At 38.1% G+C, this 22025-nt stretch overlaps 1 protein-coding gene across 2 annotated transcripts in view; it reads right to left on the bottom strand.

The window, feature by feature from the left end:
* Positions 1-22025, bottom strand: part of Srbd1 (S1 RNA binding domain 1) — a 209274-nt gene that overhangs the window by 153176 nt on the left and 34073 nt on the right. For both annotated transcript variants that reach the window (XM_008823071.3, XM_029558632.1), the window contains exons 8-11: positions 15957-16053; positions 14477-14612; positions 10098-10201; positions 625-732 (exon numbers count right to left, since the gene is read on the bottom strand). In XM_008823071.3, the coding sequence (XP_008821293.1) occupies positions 625-732; positions 10098-10201; positions 14477-14612; positions 15957-16053 (445 nt within the window). The remainder of the gene's footprint in view (positions 1-624; positions 733-10097; positions 10202-14476; positions 14613-15956; positions 16054-22025) is intronic.

The raw sequence follows: 22025 nt of genomic DNA, 5'->3' as shown, positions 1-22025 counted from the left end.
AGAGGCTAGAAAAAAATGAAAGAGAAAGTGAGGTTCTGCCCTGTGGAATTCTTCCTCCATCTTCTCTGCTAAACGTAATTCTGCTCCTCGGCCCCTCTGCGGTTCCCATCTTTGTTACTATCAGAACATCCACTGGTCTGCTGGCATAGCTATCTCAATCATCTTGTTTTTGCTCATCACTGCTGGTCATTTCTCATCCAAACAAGGTTCACTGGGAGAGGAGCATGCATAACTACTTTTTCTCCTTGCTAGTAAGATCATCCTGCCCTTCACAGATTTCTTTAAGCTTTCTCTGGCTATACTACCTCTAAAAATTGATTCCATTCTCCATTAACTTCTAGTTTGTTTTTTCCAAACCAATCACTTCTAATCATTTGTTTGGCTTTGTTGTCAAATTGCAACACTGGCACTGCAGAACTGAAAGGGAAGGACATAGTAAGTGGTCAAGATTTTAAGTGTATCACAGTTGAGAAGAATGTTTTAAGATCTACACATCAGAGTGAATCTACAGCTCCAAAGCAAGGTTTAAATTTAAGACCTTGTGGTTGACAAAGTTCTTTGGTTTGGTTCATCAGTCCTCAGTTCATAATGATAAACAGTACACAAGCAAGACAAGATACATACCTGAACTCTCTACAGAGAAGAGGAACAATAAGGCGTTTAAAAGAATCATCCAGTGAACTGTGTAAGATTTTCATTAACTCTGGCCTTGCAAAGCCACGTGGCCTCCACCTGTAAAAAACAAAAGCTCACACTAAAACTGATATGATAATGAAACTATGAAAGGACACCTGGAAAAAGGGAGGTGTGGAACAGCGAGAGGGATGCATTCACTGAAGCAACAGTCACAAAATCTGAAAGGAAAGGCTGTGCGGACTGAAAGTTTTTATGTGACATCTGGAGGGTGAGGGTGTGTGGCGGTGTGGCAGTGTGTGTGGGCGTGTGTGTTCTGAAACAGGTTCTCTCACCATGAAGCACTAGCTGGTGGCCTGGAGCTCACTCTATACAACTATGAGAAAATAATTTTTTAAAATTTATTTTTATTTTATGTGCATGAATGTTATGCCTGCATGAATGTAAACGTACCCATATTGTGCAATGCCTGTGGAAGCCAGAAGAGGGCATTGGATCCCCAGAACTGGTGTTATGGACCATTATTAGCTGCCATGTGAGTGCTGGGAATCGAATCTAGGTCCTCTGCAAGAGTAGCCAGTGCTTTTAACCACTGAGCTATCTCCCCAGACCAGAAACTTGCTCATGCCACCCAGTCTATAGTGTTCTGTTATAGCAACCAGGAGGCACCACACACTGTACCCTTCTTTTCCATTGCTTTATCTCTGAGAGTTAAAGGAGACGAGCAGGCAATCTGTTACTTTGTTTCTGGGCACTTTTTTTTTCTTGGAAGTAAACTTCTACTTAAATCTTACATGACTCATTAATAAAAAGCCCACACAACTGAAAAGTTCTTCCTCTAAAACCCAAGTATCCCAAATGGACCCTGCTTGCTCTCTGCTTTTGAGTTCTCTGTATCTTTATCTCTTATGTAGTCTATTTTTATACTCTGGGTGTATCACTAAAAGTAGGGCTTGTGTGTCTAATAATTCTTGTCCTCTTTCCCCCCACCTCTCATGCCCCCAGATAAAGGCAACAGTAGGGAGTGGTACCCAAAAGTTTGAAGCAGTTAATTTAAAAATAAGCAAACAAATTTATAAAATAAACAGCAGATCCTGCTGAAGTACTTTTTAATCATCTAAATGAGCTTAATCTTCATGGAAGTCATTTTAGCTCAAAAGCTATAAAATCAAAGCTATTTCAGTTCTATGATAAAGGGGCAGGGTCTCTTGACTTTCAGAACCTCATATGGGCACTGGAGAGCAGAACCCAACTTACTACCCAGGCCATAGTGCTATACCCAGCAGCATGTGCACACACTGAGCAGTGTAACCACCATAGAACCATCAGTGGACACCGGGCAAAAGAACAGAAGAGGAAAACAGAGCTTACCAGCCCTACCAGCTCCACACCAGAAAAAAATCCAACCCTACCTGCTCCATGTTTCCATCCACGCACAGCATTTCTGCACTGCCCCTCACATACCTTACCTAACACACCTTAAGGGTAAATTCCCCTAACTGAGGAGGGGAGGTAAAATTTCAGTGAACATTTAAGCATTTATTAATGCAATATTCAGAGATTACAGAGTAGCAAATAACTGAATTCCTTCCAAAGGTGTTAGGTCAGCAACATATATCTTGTTTTCCAATTTGAACAAAATTGTTCTGAGGCAAGACATAAAATATATCACTTTTTCCGCCCAAATTCCCCTACTCTACTGTCCCCTACCTGAAGGTATGAGAGGCAGGAAGGAAGCTGAGAAGAATTAGATGCACAAACCATGTATTAAATCTAGAATGCTGCCCCACAGACCTGTGTTTTGAGTATTTGGTCTCCAGGGTTTGGGCACTACTTTGAAAGCTGTGGGATCTTTAAGAAGTGAGGCTTGGCTGGCAGAACAGGGTCACTGCTATGAACCTTTGATGGTTATACCTGTCCCTGCTTCTGGCCTGTTCTCTCTGTTTCCTAGTCTGAGGCCAGGTCACAATTCTTTGCCTCACACTCCCGCCATCCCATGAAGTAACTCCGTGCTGCCTGCCCCATGGTGATGGACTGAGAGTCCCCTGAAACCCTGGTCCCCAAATAAACCTTTCTCCCTTCAAACGTTTCTGTTAAGTGTTTTGGAAACAATGAGGCAAAAAGCAGCACACTTTCAAGGGCTTGAGAGATGGCTCAGCAGTTAAGAGCACTTGCTGCTCTTGCAGAGGATCTGGGTTCAATTCCCAGCACCCACAGGGCGGCTGACAACCGTCCATAACTCCAGTTCCAGGGGAATCCGAGGCCCTCTTCTGACCTCTTCAGGCATTGCATGACATGGGTGCACTTACAAATATGCACGCAATACACTCATACACATAAAATAAAAATAATAAATAAAATATTTTAATTACTTATTATTTTTATTATGTGTATGAGTGTATTGCCTGTGTGTATGTGAGTGCACCCGTGTCATGCAGTAAAATATTTTTTAAAAAGCAGCATACTTTAAAAGAGACAAACAGGCATGGTGGTGCCTTGGAGGCAAGAGGATTAGGCTACACGAGACATTGTCACTAAATAAATAGGCAAATATATGGAACAACAAGTGGAAAAATAGAAACGGAAAAAGATAAAGATACAGGGCATTCAAAGGCAGTGATGAGGGCTGTATAATGTATTAGCAAAAAGCAAGATCTGAGCCAGATGGCCTTGGTTCTAATCCTGCCCTACTACTTCATTCCAGGGTTTTCCTTAATCATGTCTGTGCAATCACCTCACCTGCAAAATGGAAGCAGCAGTAATGACCTCCTTAAACTAGAATGTGTAAGGGACCTGCAACAGTTTTTGATACATTCTGTCTTAAACGTTTGCCACTACTGCTATTGCCGCTGTTGTTAATTTGAGGATCCAATGTCAAGAAATGTTCCCAAAGAAACATCAGAAATGGATCTTAAGAATGAAGTATGGCTTGCCAGTTAAGAAAAACAAATGTAGCCATCCTGGGAAGAAACCTCAGCACACATACAAGTTCCAAGGCATGAAAAGGCAGGAAAATTCAAGTAACTACAAACAGGTTTACACTGTTAGGGCCTAATGTGACAGAAACAACTCAGGAAGATGAGACTAAAAAAATGTATTAATGGCCACGTTATACAGGGTCTTACACACCATGCTATGGAGGTTGGCAAATTAGGAGAACATAGGTCTAGGTTATGGGACAGCAGGCTAGGAAAACAGTGTTCAGACATGGGAAAACTAATGGAGTGTTTTGTTTTTGTTTTGTTTAACTAACATATACTTCTGATGTCTGAAGTCTGCTAGGATTGTTCCTTTTATCCTCCAATGGAGGTTTCTCCATTGCTTTCCAAAAAAATTCAGAAACTGTTACTATTACCTACTCATTCCATGAACAATACACTTAAAGCCACCCACCACCCACCAGTGGTCTTTTTCAAGTCACAAGATCCTTGCTTAGTTTGAAGTGTTCTACTCTCCTCCCTGAAAACAGCTGTGGATGGATTTTGCACTGACAGACTCCTTCATGGCATCCACTCAGACTACCTTTAAGCCACTGGAGTCAGTCCTGCAGGGAACAGCTACCCCCCATTTCCTGCCCTGTAGAAACTCTTTCTCATTCCTTACACAACAATTTCTGCCCCTTCATTAGCTTCCTGGGATCTATTCACAGCACTTACCATACTAAAGTCCTGAAACAATACAATGAAGTCACAGCCTTATTACTTACTATACCTTTGAACTTGAAGTAATACGATACACTTGCCCAATAGGATGCCATCTCAAACTCTGATGACTCTTCCTCTAACTCAGTAGGTACATACATCTGAAAAAACCTATGCTAGACTTCACTTAGCCCAAATTCCACAATACAAAACACATGTTATGGTAGATGTATACAGCACAGGCCAGAATGGAGACAAGAATCTCAATACTCAAAAGCCTGCAAGGCTCAGGAAAGTCCTAAAAAACGACTGAAAAGAACTATGCCCTGAACCGCATGCTTCTGACAAGGATATGCTTTGCTCGGCAAAATAAAAAACAGACATGTTTTTCAACTTTATAGTCATTTTTTTTACTATATAGTCATTTTTTTCTGGTTAGAGGTAGTTACAGCCATTGCCTAGTTCTTAAAGAAGTGGGTGACAGAAAATTCCTTACAGCATGTAAACCTTTAACTGAAAGTAGCAATGCTGTGGAAAAATCACTGCACTTTGGGAAAAAAAAAAAAAAAAAAAGCCTTCCCCTTTTCTTCTGGATAAGATAAAGATAGGAAATCTCGATCTAGCCTTCATTTCTCCATATTTAAAGAACTTACCACAGGATAAAGTTTTCTTTAAACGTGGTACTACATAAAAAGTTGCACAATTTCAGAGAATAGAAATCAACTCACAAAGACACAAAACTCAGCAAGCTCAAAAGGAAACCATCATTATGCAATCCAAGTCATGAATAGGGAAGCATTGAGATCATTCCCTCACATGTTTTTATTTAAAGAGCAAATGCAGAAACTTGAATTATTGGAGTCACAAACATTATAGCATCTGACAAGCTCAGAAATCTTCTTCACATTTATCCCTTGAATAAGCAATGCACAATTCCAAACGAGGAACCAAACTGTTCTGCTAACGGACCTAGACCTATATGTTATTTTTAATAATAAGAGTCTCTGTATTGTAATTAGACAGTAACAGGATTTCCATTTAGCCCATTCTTTACCCTAATTATATAGTACATTCATCTTGGAAGGGTCTAACCAGTCCACCCACAGTTTAAGGAGATATGTTGTCCTGCCTCTGTAATCTCTGCCTCCTACTTATCAGAAAGTCTGTCTGTGTACTGCTCATTGCTACAGCACCCTCACTTAGCTACTGGCATCTCTTGCATCCACTCATGGTTCTTTCTAAATAATTCTCTACTGCAACAAGGGTGAGCTCCTTAAAGTGTAATCTGATCATGGCACTGCTCTGTTTAAAACTACATTAGAGGTCTGGAGAGATGACTCAGTGGTTATGTGCACTGGCTGCTTTTGCAAAGGATAAGGGTTCAGTTCCCAGCACCCACATGGCAGCTCAAAACCACCTGTAATTCCAGTTCCAGGAGATCTGATGCCCTCTTCTGGCCTCTGTGAGCATTGCACACACAGGTGCACTTACATACATGCAGACAAAGCACTCTTACAATACAATAAAAATTTTAAATACAATAAAATAATGGTGGTGTCTCCTTCTTTATTTCATGTTGTTTCTCCCCTCTCTCTTTCTATGACTTACATATATGACAAGCAAAATACATTAGGATTCTCACAAACTGTGTAACTCAAAACACTCTTAGCTATTTACTCAGTGTCATCTTCATTATACTACACAATTGCCAAAGGCAGCGTATTTGTCAAGGTTATGAGTAAATACCCAAATCTAACACACAACCAAAACAGATGGGCACCTAAGGGAGGAGGAGGGTGAAAGAAGTAGTGATAGAGTTTAAAAAAAGGAAAAAAAATCACTGAGCAAGCATGTACAGCCATTAAAATGTGTTTAAAGAAAGGAGTTCTCACTGGCAGGGTGGCCCATGCCTGTAATCCCAGCAGCTCAGAAGCAGAGGCAGGCAGATCTCCGTGAGTTCAAGGCCAGTTTGGTCTACACAGTGGGTTCCAGGCCAGCTGTGGCTATAGGTAGACCCTGTCTCAAAAAGACCAAAGAGAAAAAAAGAAAAAAGAAAGTTTTCCAGAAAAGTCCATGAGAATGGTGTTTCAGCTCTTGGGGTTATCACAGGAAGAAAAACTTCCCAACTGATTAATAATTACATTACCAGGGGCTAGAGTGATGGCTTAGCAGTTAAAAGCACTGTCTGTTCTTATAGAGGATGCAGGTTTGGTTCCCAGCTCCTGCATGGCAGCTTATAATTGTTACTAACTCCAGTTTCAGAGGATCCAACTCCCTCTTCTGGCCACCATGAGCATGCATGACATGGGTGCACTTACATCCATGCAGGCAAAATACTCATAAACATAAAATAAACAAAAATTTAAAATAGTATTACATACCATATTTATATGACATGTAATAATGTCAGATAATTGATATTATACATTATTCAAATGGAGTAGATCCAAATAAAATAAAATATAGATAACCCATAGAAAAACAATTAATTATTATAAAGAAAATCAGGACTAGAGAAATGGCTCAGTAACTAAAATATTGTCACGACCCAAGTTCAGATTCCCCAGCATCTATATAAAACATCAGGTTTGGCAGTACATGCCTATGACCCAAACACTGGGGAAGAGGACTCCTGAGGCCTGCCGGCCAGACAGTCTATCCGAATTGGTGAACCAGATGTGAAGTCAGAAACCATGTCTCAAAAATTAGTGGAGAATAAGAGGGGAAGACACTTGACAAGAGGCTCTGGCCCATGTGCACACAAGTGCACCTGTACCTGCAAAACATGTGCATACACACACTACCGTAAGGAAAGCCATTCCCTATTATTTACTAAGCATAATAACAGGATAAGGAAAGCATACCTAACTAATGCTTATTTATTGAGAACTGACTCTGATACAAGGAACTAGGAATACTTTTAGGCAAATAAGCAAAAATTGTCTCCAGCTTGTTACAATCAACTTCCTAACATATTTATAAAGAGGGAACTAGGGTCATAATCCCACTGTTTTGTAGAGATTATCAAAGGCCTGTTGGATATCATGCTACCAAACTACATGTACTATCACTTAATTCTCCTAAATTTATAAAGACGTTATTATTCAACATTTTGAGCATAATGAAACCAAAACAGGAGACTAAGCAACAGGCCAATAATACCTGGGTAAGAAGTAATTAGAATTTAAACTCAAATATACCTGCTTCCCAAGACTTAGGGTTCCATAAAACTGCTTTAATTTTACCATAATTTAAAAGTACCTAGTTTCTTAAAGGCTTTAAATCCAGGATTTCTCTTTGATATTTGGTTTTTAATGGAATTTATTTATACAGGAAATAAGCATTTATAAAATTGATAAACAATGGTATTACAAGGCATCATAAGTTAAGTGTACCCAACATATATCTATAGAACATATCACCCAAACACTAAATACATTCTTCTCACAGCCCACGGATCTTTCTCCAAAACTGACCATATATCAGAACACAAAGCAGCACTCAACAAATAAAGGAAAACTGAAATAACTTCCTGTATTCTACCTACTACAACAAAATGAAGCTAGCTATTGACAGAAATAGAAGTCACAGAAAATATACAAACTCCTGAAGACTAAATAAGATACTATTGAATGATTAACTGGGTCGACCAAAGAAATCAAGAAGGAAATTCAAAAATTCCTAGAATTGAAAGAAAATGAAAACACATAAAAAATCTTTCATGTTTGGTACTGAAAAACTGGTCAAAAGCCCATGACTGGGTAGATCATAGCCCCTAGCGGGACAACCACTGTTGTTATATTAACAACCTGCTCTTGTATTGCTGTCAACTTTGGTCAGAGCTTCTTTACATGGTGAGTAGTGGTTAATGCAGAGGCTCATAACTAGTCAAAATGCCAAGTTAAGTAACTGTGGTTGCTCAGCAGTGGATGAATTAACTATGTTATATCCCTAGGCCTTTCCATCCTAAGCTCAGGGAATGTTTCTGAAAAGCGGGCATGAGGAATCTAAGAGCAAATGAATGAGGAGGTAAGCAGTGAAATGCTGACTTCTGGGCATGGCATGGCTGTTGCAGATATCAACTCACACCAGTTGTGGTTACCTGCACAAGAACAGGTCAAAATGCCAGCATGAATGGAGAGGGGGGCTCCTGAGACCCCAACCTTGGTGGAGAAGGTATTAGCAATTGATGCTTGCTGAGGAAGAGGGAATCACTCTCCTTTGAGGAGGCTGCTGGTAGGTTGCTCATCCCTGCTGGTAGGTTGCTCATCCCCCAGGGAACGGCCCCACGCCCATGCACATATAAGAAGCACTAAATGGGCTCAGATGGTTATTAATAACAAAAACAAAAAAAGGAGGACACAATGTTGAGAGGGAGAGAGGGTGAGGGTATTGGGGGGTTGGAGGGACATGGTAGGTAGATATGATCAAAATATATTACATAAATGTATGAAATTTTCAAAAACATTATTATTAAAAATGATACTTATACAGAAAAACATAAAACAGAAAATTTAAATCTCATACAAGAGCAAAGGAGTAAATCATTATATCATAACACATGATTTATCACTAATGAGATCACACTATTAAATAGTTATTATAAATTACCTTTTGGTTTTTTTTTTTTTGTGGGGGTTCTGTTTTGTTCTGCTTTTTGAAACAGTATTACTACATGGCCCAGGCTGATCACAAACTCAAAATCCTTCTGCCTCAACCTCAAAAAATTGTCTTTTGACCTACTAACATGTTTGTCTCAATTTTTAACTTCACCTCAACTTTTTCAAAATAGCTTCACAAATTCTACTGCATGGATATAACATAACTGACATGAGCAATTTACATACTGACTAACATTACACTCTGGTTTTACTTGATGGCTGTTTGCTTAGTATCATTTGCTGATTCAGTAAATTAATCCTTGGTAGAATTGGCTTTAGGAAAACTCCATGTGAACCGACACAAGAACTATGTTGGAGAAGAGACCTAATTCCTGAAGCACTTATTTCATTTAACTTTTCAAGTGATTTCCTGGCAAGCTTTCCCAAAGGGAGCTGGTAGTGAATATATCCAAAATCTACAACTTCTAACAGCAAGAGAAGTCACTTTACATCTTCACATTGGCTTTCTCAAGGACAAATGCTAACTACAAACTCTGCTATACCAATCAAATAGAATGTTTTAAGGATCAAACATATTCAAAAAGTTAAAACTAAAAGTCAAAGGGCTATACAGATACACGCTGATATCCTAAAAGTTTTATTAACAAATGAAAAGTTTATTTCTAAAATTGCTTAAAAGCTCTTTAAAATAGCCAATAAGTTTAATCCTTATTTCAATTAGCCCTAATGTGCCAAGTATTTTATATAGATCACGCATAGTTTGTTGAGATATAAATTATAACTTTCTTTCGATCTTCAATGAGTAAAACAGTTCAGATGTGTTACATATAAAATATTTGTTACTTGTTTTTTTCACAAGGGAAAACATACTCATTATAAAAGATTCTAATAGGCACAGCAAGGTATAGCTGTATATTAACTAATGAAGAGGATGCATTCTGAGAAATATATCAAGTGATTATGATGTCATTGTGCAAACCTCAGAGTTGGTTCTCTCCCTCTACCATGTGGGGCCCAGGGTCTGAACTCAGGTCATTAAGCTTGGCAGCAAGCACCATTACCCACTAAGCCATCTTCTCTGGCCCATACTTCTTTTTTTTAATACAAAAGGGAAGCAATGTCATGTGCTTTTCTAACATATCAGTACACAATAGCATTAGCACAGGATATTAGAAAGGAAATTCAACAGATATGAACAGACCTGTTTTGTATGCACCACCTACAGAATTCATTCTTGACTCCATCAGGAATGTTGATCTTGACCGTCAGTACCTTCAAATTCTCTCCACGGTTAATTGCCAGAATCTGAGCACAAACATATCAAAGACTGATAATCCATGAAGCAAGGATAAATTTAACCAGTCTACATTTATGAAACAGATTAAGTGCTTATCTAGTCAAAAACTATATTGCTTTATTTTAATGTACAAAAAAGTATTAAAATAATTTGTTTACACTTTCTTCAAGTAACCCATCTTTCTCATAAAGAACATAAGAAGGGCTAGGAGATGGCTCAGTTGGTAAAATGCTTGCCACACAAGCATGAGAACCTGAGTTCAGATTCCAAAACCCACGTAAAAGCAGAGTATGATGGCTTGCATCTGTAATGACAGCACTGAAGAGGAAGAGACAGGCAGACCCCTGAAGCTTATTGGCTAACCAGTGAAGACAATTGATGAGCTCCAGGTTCAGTGAGAAACCTTGTCTCAATAAAATAAGAGCAATAGAAAGATATTAACCTCTAGCTTCCACTTGCAAGCACACACACACACACATGTGCACCTACATACACAAGTACATACATCCACATGAACATGTAAAAAACACACATACACTCCATAAACCCAAAGAAAATCCCAACAAACTTTTACAAAATGAGATATAGGTACAAAGTCAATCTGTCATATTCATAGAGATCTTGGTGACCTAAAATTTCATTTTCAGATTCTACTATTTGAAAAGTTTTATCACCAGAAATTGAAAGGATATACTTTTTATAATATTGAAAAGATAATTTGTATTAAGATAAAAGCAAACTGAAAGGACTCTTCAATAGCTATAATTTTTTACCATTTATTAAGCACTAATATATTATAGGACCCATCTGAGCACTTAAAATACAATAATTCAAGTAATCCTACAGAGAGCAATGAGATGTATGTAATTGGCATTTGATATAAAAATTTTTCTAACTTTCCCAGATCACAAAGTTACCAAACAGGAATAGTATTTAAATTCATATCCTTCTCCTTTTAAAGAGCAACTCTTTAAAAGCATTTTTTTAAAAAATCCTTCTTTGAGAATTACAAATTGAACCTAAAACAATCAAACAGAAGAAAATAAAGAATAAAACAAAAATTAATAAAAGAATAGGAAGTAAGGGGGATGGAGAGATGACTCAGTGGTTAAAAGCACTGACTGCTCTTGCAGAGGAACAAGGGTTCGATTCCCAGTACTGACATCTCAGCTAACAACCATCTGTAACTCCAGTTCCAGGGAATCCGACACTCTCTTCTGACCTCCATGGGCACTGTACAACATGGGTACATCTATCCACACAAGCAAAATACCCATACACATAAAATAAAAATAACAAAATATTTTTAAAAAGAATAGGAAGCAAAAGTGAGAATATCAACAAAACCAAATACTGATTCTTTAAAAATATCTTTAAAATTTGACAGACCTTTTGCTGGACTAATCGATCACCAAAATTAGAAGCAAAAGAGAGGCTATTAACTATGGATCTTATAGAAATTAAAGGAATAATACTAACAACATCTATGCCAAATTAGACTAAGATAAAATGGATGAAATATTCAAAAGGCAGAAACAAAATCAAATTTAAAAAAGAAACAGAAAATCTGAATAGATCTATAGCAAGAATATTGAATTAATACTTTAAATTTTCCCACAAAGAAATGACCAGGCTCAGGATATCTAGAAATTTTACAGTTTAAAAAATAATGAACACCAATTCTTTAGAAAAAATTTCAAAAGTACAAAAGGAAGGAGAACTCGGCCTATAAGGCCTACTTTAGCCCAACACAAAAACAGACAAGGTTTCACAAGAAAACTACCGGTCAGTAATATAGATGTAATTCTCTTAGTAATATAGATGTAAAATTCCTCAAAAAACCAAATCCAGAAACACATAGAAAGGATTATACATCAGGATAAAGTAGAATTTATTCCAGGAAGGCCCAGTTGGTTTAACATCCCAAAATCAATTAATGTTGAATTATATCAACTAAATAAAAAAGAATCACATGATCATCTCACTATCCAGAAACATCTGACAAAATCCAGGAGCCCTTCCTAATGAAAATGCTCAACAAACTAAGAATAGAAAGATGTTCTTAACATGAGACATCATACAGATTAAACCAGAAACTGAAGTTGAAAGCGAATAGTGGATAAAGCAAAACTACTGTGCAATCAGTGGTGAGGACAATGACCGAAGAACAGCACAGGACATTAGTGAAAGAAGCAACAAAAAGAACAGGAATGCAAGGTCTCCTGGGAGAATACACAGACTGAGTTATAAATTCATGTGTTAGAAGAGCTCACTAAGGACCAATATGCAGAAGAAAGAAACATGATGCAGCCAGAAGAATTAACAGGTCCAACTATTGCCAGAGTCAAAACTGCAGGCAATGTTCCTTTCCTACTGCCTTTCATCATTTCATCCACTTCTGCCCTGTGGGGTACTATATGTGGGCAGATTTACATGGAGGCTAACAAGTACGATTCAGCACTACAGGTACTAGAAGGCTACCTCCATGACCTAGCATCATCCGTTAGGCCCAAAAGAACTTAAAATTTTCTTAAAACACAGGATTGTTTTCAAACTGACATTTCCAAAGTAGTCTGCCTTCTCAGGTTTCAGTACTGTCATTTCCAGAAGCCCATTATCAATAGCAATCATAAACTTAAATTCAGTCACAAGGTCAGAATACGATATGTGCTAAATAAGCACTCAATTTTAAAAAACACAACAGAAACAAAATATGATGCCAAAGTCATTTCTGTAACTGGAATTTTAGTAAATTTAGTCATTGGTATTTATTTGTTTGCTTATTTATTTGTGTGTGTGTATGTGTGTGTGTGTTAGTTGCTGAGGACAGAACTCAGGGCCATGTACTTTGTAGGAAACCACTTTACCAAAGCTACACACTGAGCCCTTGTCACCGGTAGTATTAAAAATTGTTTTTCATAATCCTGTATTTGTAGTTAGTCTATAATTAGGCAAGTACAATTTACAAAGTAAAATTCCCTTTACCTACATTTTTCCAAATTATTCAAAGTACGTTTCATTGCATACGACAAATAGAGTGCACGCAAAAGTAAACAACCAGATATAACAGTAAATTGTTTCAAATCTTCAAGAGAAGTGGGTATGCCCTCTCTATCTATACTCAGCACATTATACCCAGCACATTATATTCAAGAAGTAGTTGTGTGATAATTGAAGACTCTTAATGTCATGTTACATGAAAAAGTTGTTTCATGTTTGTGTCATGTTTTTAAATTACCGTTTGTTTGTTTGTTTGTTGGAGACAGGGTCTCTCGGTAGCCCTGGATGGCCTAGAACTCGCTATGTAGACCAGGTTGGCCTCGATCTCACAGAGATCCACCTGCCTCTTCCTCCCAAGTGCTGGGATTAAAGACATGCACCACCATGCCCAGCTTAAATTACATTTTAAATGATGACCATTAAATATCACATAAAAAGTAAAATATTTTAATAGTTCCCACTGGCCTCTCTTTAGCAAAGTGCAGATAGGATTTAGAGAATACTAACAATCGTGTGATTTCAAATCTCCCCCTCCCCAAACAACATTAAAAGCACTAAAGACAATGAATAAAATAACATAGGACAGCTTCAGCATTTTTAGAAGACAGAAAATTGGAGTGACATCAGATTTCTCAAAAACAAAAAAAGTTCCAAATTTGGGTATATAATACACTAAAATTTATACACCGAACTATATGCTTAAAATGATTAAGGGTGTTATGTATATTTTACTACAGTTAAATTTTAAAAGAAAAAGAAACAAATTAAGACTTCACAGTAAAGAAGAATCTATAGGAGCCTGCCAGCAGTAGACCTGCCCTACATGAAATGTTAAAAGGAGTCAGTAAGACTGGAATGAAGAGCCACAGCTCAAAGCCAGATAAAGAAAACTGAGAACACTGGTTACCATAACTATGTATGTACAGTCTTACTGTAATTTTGGTTTGTAACTCCTCTCCCCCCAACATATTATTTAAAACCTAATTCTCCAAGTATACAGCCTATGACTATGTTTAATAAACAAACTGAAAAATGAAATTAGAAGGCTGAGATAGGAGTTATTACAGTGTCGGCTCTGCTAAAAGTTTTTAGTGTCACTAATTTTTCCGGTCTTCAGTTTTCCATTTGTGAAATTAGGAAAATGACAATATTGTAAGATTTTTATGCAAAACAAAAAAGAAAATAGTAGACATAAAACTTTAAATTCTTAATAAAATTGTAAGCCAATCCAAAGCATTCTCATTGTTATTACTATGAGCATGCATAAGCGCTTCCTTATTTACCTGATGATGCTGGATGTTTCTTATGTTGCATGAAAAGTTCTGGTAGAGCTGAAACTTACCAATGTCTTTCTCATTTACTTTTTTTGAGGATACTTTTGCCAGAGATGACTGGATACAAATGTATCTATGTTGGCACCTGCTCAGAAACACAATTTTTTTAAAAAAGTTATTTACATGTACTTTCCATTTTACAAAGTTATATGAAAAAGATAGTTAAACCACTGCCAAATATGAAACTAGTATTACTATCATGCTAGAGTATGTCCTAGAGATAAAAGATTAGTTTACATCTCAACCCAAACACTCCAAAATGCCCAAGTTAAATATTATCTACAGGGTCTACCAAAAGACCAAAATTTTCTACAGCAATCAGACCAATAATCTAGTCATCCTTCCCCAACCACTGAATTAGGCAGTCACAGTCAATTAAGTGGTAAAAATAATGGAGAAAAAGGATGAAGATGTACCAGGGCAATTTATAAAGCTAGTATGAAAAAAATAAAGCTTTAAATTAATGTCTTCTTTTTTTTAATGAGACACAATCAATAAACCTAAGTGGGCTCTGGAAAAGCACTTTATTCTCATAAAACTGGGCTGAGATGGCATGGCCAAGCCATTCTTTTCAAAAGGTAAAATTCACTTAAGACCAGTATTTCTGTCCATACCTGTTATCACGAATTTTCAAGGCAACCCAACCACGGGTGTAATGGTTAGTTTTTTCAATTTGACTGGATTTAGAAGCACCTAAGATTACGGAGGCACACCGAGGACACTGGCAGGTCTGTAAGAGCATTGCCAAAAAGTATTAACTAACTGGAGGGAAAAACCACCATGAACGTGGGCAGCACGGTCTCATAAGATAGGAAGGAGGGTCCACACACCAGTGGAATATAAGGAGAAACAGAGGCCAGCCCAGCATTGCTTTTCCCCGCCCTCTGTTTCCTGGCTGCCATTTTGTGAACTGAGCAGCTTCACCACATCTTCCACCATAATGAACTAAGACCTCTGAAACTGCGAGTTAAAATAAAGGTTTCCTCCTCTAAGTTGGTTCTGTTCATCACAATGCCACAAAAGCAAATAATACAACAAATATCAGAAATGAAGTATTATACAATGAAGCAACACACATCATAAACAACATATTTAGAAAGCAATGCCACCTCCTCTAAATGAACATGAAACTCTCCTACACACCATGTAAAGCATTACCTTTTAAATTGGACTTGTCAGAGTCCTCCATTCAAGTGTCTCAGAAGAAAGAGGATAAGCAGGCAGAGCTCCAGGCTCCCTGCCCAGGATCCAATTAAACCAACATTTATCTGCTTTATGTGTTAGGGTTCTGTTGTTTGAACAAAGAGTTCTGGTACTAAAAAAAATTCTGAAAACCAGGTTTTGAATGAACACTGGTGTTGGCACTAATCACAGAACCCTTAACAGCAGGAGCCTCACAAAGCAGAAAGCTACAAAAAAAGTTACTTACAAGTCTCGAATGAAGTCAAGCGTATCTTTGTCTTTAGCAATCATGTCTGCTAAAATATGTTGCACTCCTGTTTCAATATCCTTGAGCTCAGAAAGGCCTGAAAGGGCAAGAGTGAGAGCAGAAGCAAACTGCATAAAACTGGCCATAAAATTTATTTAAAATTTTTTTTAATTATTTTTATTTTATGTGTATGGGTGTATTGCCTGCATGTATCTAAGTGCACCCATGTCGTGCAATGCCCGCAGAAGACAGAAGAGTGCATTGGAGTCCCTGGAACTGGCGTTATGGACAGCTACTAGCTGTCATGTGGGTACTGGGATTTGAACCCAGGTCTTCTACAACAGCAGCCAGTGTTCTTAACCACTGAGCCAGCTCTCCAGCCCCATGGCCGTAAGATTTATAACTAAATCAAATTAAACTAAACTCCAGTTAATATAAAATCTTAAATGGGCAAACTTATAACAGAAAAGTATCAAGACAGTGACACGCTTCCATATGCAACAGAAGCAAGTCTCCAAAAGCAATAATGCAAGTCCTTCACATGACACACTGTGCAGCAGTGAAAATGCGGCTTTGGGCCCAGATGCCTGGTCTACTCCTAGTCCCACTACTTAACAATTCTAGGACCTGGGACATGTTACTTGACCTCTCTATCCATTTCCTATAAAAGTGGAGTAAGAGAACCTTCCTCGTAAAGTGGTTCTAAGTGTTATGCAAAATATGTATTCATAAATCATAGCCCAAGAAATGTAATTTCTCCCTTTAGGCAAGCCAAGTAGCAGGCGCCTTTAACCCCAGCACTAGCGAGGCAAAGGCAAGTGGATCTCAGTGAATTCAAGGGCAACGTGGTCTATACAGTAAGTTTTCAAAGCCAGCCAAGGATAATAGTGAGACCTTGTCTCCAAAAAAATAAAAGATCCTTATTAATATTCCTATTTTGGAGTATGAGGCATCTATTCACCTTGTAAGTGACCCACTGAATGTCTCAAATCTCATAAACACAAAACAAGAGCTATTGTGCAAGTGTTCACAATTAAACTGTTTACTGACAGCACAGTAAATTCTCCGCAAACACTTTTAGCTCACTAGTTTACAGCAGAGTCCTGACCTCTGCGATTATCAACTGATTCACTGACAAGACAGGATTTGCATTGCTTTCTTTCATTTCTCTTCTCTTCACTGTTCTACTTGCATTAAAATTTTTGTTGATTTGGGGCTGGAGAGGTGGCTCAGCGGGTAAGAGCACAGGCTGCTCTTGCAGAGGATCAGGGTTCGATTCCCAGCACCCACACGGCGGCAAACGGCCATCCTTAACTACAGTTCCAGGGGATCTGACACCCTTCTCAGACCTCCATGGGCACTGTGCGACACAGGTGCACTTACACACATCCAGACAATATACTCACACATAAAATAAAAATACCAAAAAATTAAAAAAAACTTTTGTTGATTTACATTAAGGCCTGAGTTGAAGAATCATTGAGTGTCATATGTACGCTTTTCTGTGAACAGTTTTAAGGAGTAAAAGAAAAAAAACAAAAAGAATAGGAAAATAGACTTAATGTGGCATAATTAATAGAGAAAAATACCTTTGTGGTTGAGTTATAGCAACTACTTAAGTGGTTTTTCTTTTAAGATATCTGGCATTGAAATAGGCATTCTATTTACATTCTAAAATTCTCTATGAGGAAATTTTCAGTAATATTACTTTTACAATATGGAAACCTGTATTTATTAAGGACTTAGGTGGGCTGTGGCACACAAGAAGCACCCATGTCTTAGTTGTCGCCCTAGATGAATCTTCAGCTAAGAAAATGATTCACTATGAACTAATACCTGAAGTCCGAAGGACCACAGAGCATAAAACGATGAAGTGTAAGCAAACATCAGGGTGATAAGTCAGTAGGAAAGTGGATCTATAAAGAAAACCACTACTGGAAGCTGAGGAAGAAAGACAAAATAGCAGGCTTTACTGTGACAATGCTCTCATCATATGGGAGGAATGCAACTTGAGAGACTTATATAATTATTGAATCTGTGTGATCAAAATCCTGCTAGTTGCCAGGTATGATGGTGTATGCCTTTAATTCCAGCACTTGGAAAGCAGAGGCAGGTGGATCTCTATGAAACTGAGGCCAGCCTGGGATGTTCCACATACTGAGTCCCAGCCCAGCTGGGGCTACAGTGAGACCCTATCTCAACAAAATAAAAAGGAAAAAAAAAAAAGAAAAAAGAAAGAAAAAGAAAAGAAATTCTGCAAATCTAAGGACTTCCTTGTTAAAAGTACAGATACTAGATGATAGGATTGCACTATTTTTACAGCAACACAATGGCTCTGACACTCTTTGAAAACCACTGCAGGGAGAGTCCTTGAGCTGTCTCTCTGGAGAAGTGGTTCTCAGTGAGAAGCAGAAATTAGCAGTCATTTAGGAAGCCCTCTCATATTGCACACCTGCTTGGTCCAGTCAGAAAAGAACTGGAGAAGTCTGCATGTTTTGAAACAGCTCTGTTCCTAGCTGATCATTTTAGGCTTGCTACAAATTCTAAGCTTAGCATTTCAGCAAAATCAAGCAGAAATAAGGACCACAGAGTCAGAAAATCTTATCTCTTACCTCATAATGAAATCTTTACAGTGACAGAATCTCAAACCTCCACAAAAATTAGAGTAGCAATTGTGACCATCAAAATAAAAAAACAAAAAACAAAAAAACACTGAAAAGCCAACATTTCTTTGTACTTGTTTACACTTGGGCCACCACTCCTGACATCAAAAATCAGGTACTCCTTGTGGTACAGTTCAGGGACACAAGCCATCTGTAGCATAGTATAGGTTTTCTTTCAAATCAAATTCTGTCTATGACAAGAATGCCTTCTAGTGAGGAAGAAAAAAAAATGCAAAATATCTGGTTTCTTAAATATTTCTCTGAAGAATGATGGGAATGATTAAGATACTTCTTGAGAAAAAAGCAATAAGAGAATTCAGAGTAGCTACGCATGTGTAGGGGTGATGAGACAGGAGAAACATTTCAAACAAAACTTTAAAAGTAGGACGTAGTTATTTGGAACTAATTGCAGCTCTCTATGTTTGTGATCAGAGTGAAGAGGGAATAAAAACAAGAGAAAGTCCTGTTGGGTCTGTATGTACATCTGTAACTATGCTAGGTCCTGAGCTAGCTACGTGATCACAAGTATCACCACCTGGTGTCAAACATTATGTATCCTGGAAGCACTGCCATACATGACAGCCAAAAGAGGTATGGTTAATATTCATGTTTATACACACAGATTAGTGCTGTTCTCAACCTTGACTAGGGAAGCTTCTTCTTCAGTGGACAGCGGGTAATGCAGAGACTCATAACTTGTCAGAGTGCTGAGAGTAAATGACCATGAGTGCTTAGCCTTAGATGGACATCCATATTTACCCTACAAGGTTCAAGAAACAGGAAAACAGGTGGAAAGAATGTAAGAGCTAAAGGATAGGGAGGAGTGCTGTGAAATGCTGTCTTCTGGACATGACATGGCCATTGCATTCACAAACTCACTGCAATTATGGTTAACTGCCCAAGACCTGCCCAAGACCAAGACAACAAGACCAGTCAATATTCCAGCAGGCAGCACTAATACTCAATGGGTTACAAAACAATAACAATAACAAACAAAACAACACAACAACAAACAAGCAAAGGTGAGGACATGAAAGTGGGAGGAAAAAGCACTGGGAGTCAAAGGAAGGCTTGGTGGATATGATCAATGTATGTATGCATGAGACTGTCAAAGAATAAAAAGATTGTTTTAAGATTTTTTTTAAAGACACTGATGGTTATTAAAGGTTTATTCAGTAGGAATGAGGTCTACATGAGCACTAAGGAGACCATCCTACCAAAAAGACAAGCAGATGGAGAAGAATCAACCACAAGGAGAAAATAGGCAGCAAGCCTTCAGGGGCCTATGTGACTCGGGTATTCCTCTGATAAACCCTGGCTCCAACTCCTTCCCATGCTTTGCAGGAGGGGTCTAGCTCATTAAGGGGCAGGGCTAAGGACAGGTGTGCATGCACAAGGGGAAGGAGAGTTAGCACAAGGGGAAGGAGAGTTAGCTGAGCGGAAAAGAGATGAAAAGAGAAGAGTTAGTATGGGCATTTTGGAACTCCCAGAGTGAGGCCTGTGGAGAGAACTGCCAGGCTGAAGTCCTGCAGGTCTTGCAGGCTCCCCAGGGCAAGACGAGGGCAGACCATGGGATTAGATGGAGCAGGCGCGAAAGCAATGGGGGTGGGGTGGGGGGGTAGTTGTTGAGGAGCCGTTTCTTTGCAAGTCATCCCCTTTTGCTGGTTTGTCGATCCGCACAGGGCCACAAGACCCTGAGTGAGGGCGGATGAGAGAGAGGGAAGGGGAAAATTTAGTGCGACAGCCTAGTTTTCCAAAAGCTTCACCATTCCATTCTAATGAAACATATCATGAAGGGTAGAGATTGTTCCCACTGTAGTAAACCCTAAGACTTGGCAACTCCGTTTCAGCTGCCATTAAAATATTAAATGTTAGCTGGACATGGTAGCACACACTTTTAATCCAGGTGCTTGGGAGACAGACACAGGTGAGGCCAGCCTGGTCTACATGGTATATTCCAGGACAGCTAGTGCTACATAGTGAGACCCTATCAAAATGAAATGAAATGAAGACAAACAATAAGTAAAAATTTTATATAAAATATAAATATAAATAAAATCAAAGTTACAATCATTGAAGATATAACTACAAACATTAAAAACCAAACAAATTTAATTTTACTCATTTCAATCCATCTCTAACTTTAAATAATCTTAGTTTGCCTTTTCATTACTACCCTCTCCTAAAAATAAATGTGCATGTTTGTCTGTAAACAGATTATTTGTAATTTATAGCTATGCATACTCAATTTTTTAAAATCACAAATTCTCATCTGCTGGATTATTTAAAGCAGAAGCAGGCTATGATAAACGATTCTAACAGTTAAGTGCGCTGTATGGATTTTGCTTTCAGAGACTGCCCCCTACTGACATGTATGCCTCCTAGCCTGAAGAACCAACAGAAAGTCAAAGACATGAGAATTGGAATGGAGAAAACAGGTCAGAGTTGGAGTGGACTTGCCCATAAGTAGGCGGAAAATGCCTGAAGATTTAATGCACAGCATGATGATTACAGTTCATTATATAGTTTTCTGGAATTTGGTGAAAAAAAAAAACTTTTAGGTGTTCTTAACACCAAAAGAAGAAACGGTAACTATGTTAGATCACGGGCATATCACTTTGATTTTCAAGTACAATATTGTTTGGCTACAGTAATCATTTAACTACACATATGTACCCAACATCACAGAATTGCCGGTTTAGTGCTCCCCTCTTTTGTATGTTAAAATCAAAATCTCTGTTTTTTTTTTTTTTTTTTTGTGCAACCTATAATTCCAGCACTTGGGAGATAGGACAAGAGGGTTGCATTCAAGGCCAGAATAAGCTAAACTAGTAAGGCTCTATCACCAAACAACAGCAATAATTACAATAATTATCATCATAATAATATTTTAAATATTTTATTATTTTTATTTTATATGTATGCATGTAGGTAAGTGCTGTCAGATCCCCTGGAACTAGAGTTGTGGACAGTTGTTAGCTGCCATGTGGGTTCTGGGATTTGAACCCAGGTCTTCTGCAAGAACAACCAGTGTTCCTAACTGCTGAGCCATCTCTCCAGCCCCAATAATAATTTTTTAAAGGGTACAAATCACTCTCTGGAACATCAATCTTCTGATTCAGTCCTAAACGAAATCCTAAAAAGGAACTCTGGGTTCACTTTGACAACAAAACCAGAGCATCTTGACATGGTTCAATGATTATGTTCCCTGGGTTTGTCTTTGAAGTATTTTCCCTTCTCTCATTTTCTCTCACACACACAAAGCCAGAATTCATCTGGAAGTGAATTTCAGAAAAAATCCATTATGCTTTAGAAAGCAGAAAAATAGGAGTAGGGCTCCAATTTATATTTTGTGCATGTTAGAAGTATTAAAATTCTTTTTGAAAAGGAGACATGAGTTACATAA

The sequence above is a fragment of the Nannospalax galili genome, unplaced genomic scaffold (genome assembly GCF_000622305.1).
Source record: "Nannospalax galili isolate Female #2095 unplaced genomic scaffold, S.galili_v1.0 scaffold286, whole genome shotgun sequence".
In the NCBI taxonomy this organism is placed as follows: Eukaryota; Metazoa; Chordata; class Mammalia; order Rodentia; family Spalacidae; genus Nannospalax; species Nannospalax galili.
The sequence above is the reverse complement of the archived record's forward strand: the minus strand, read 5'-3'. Positions and strand labels throughout refer to the sequence as shown.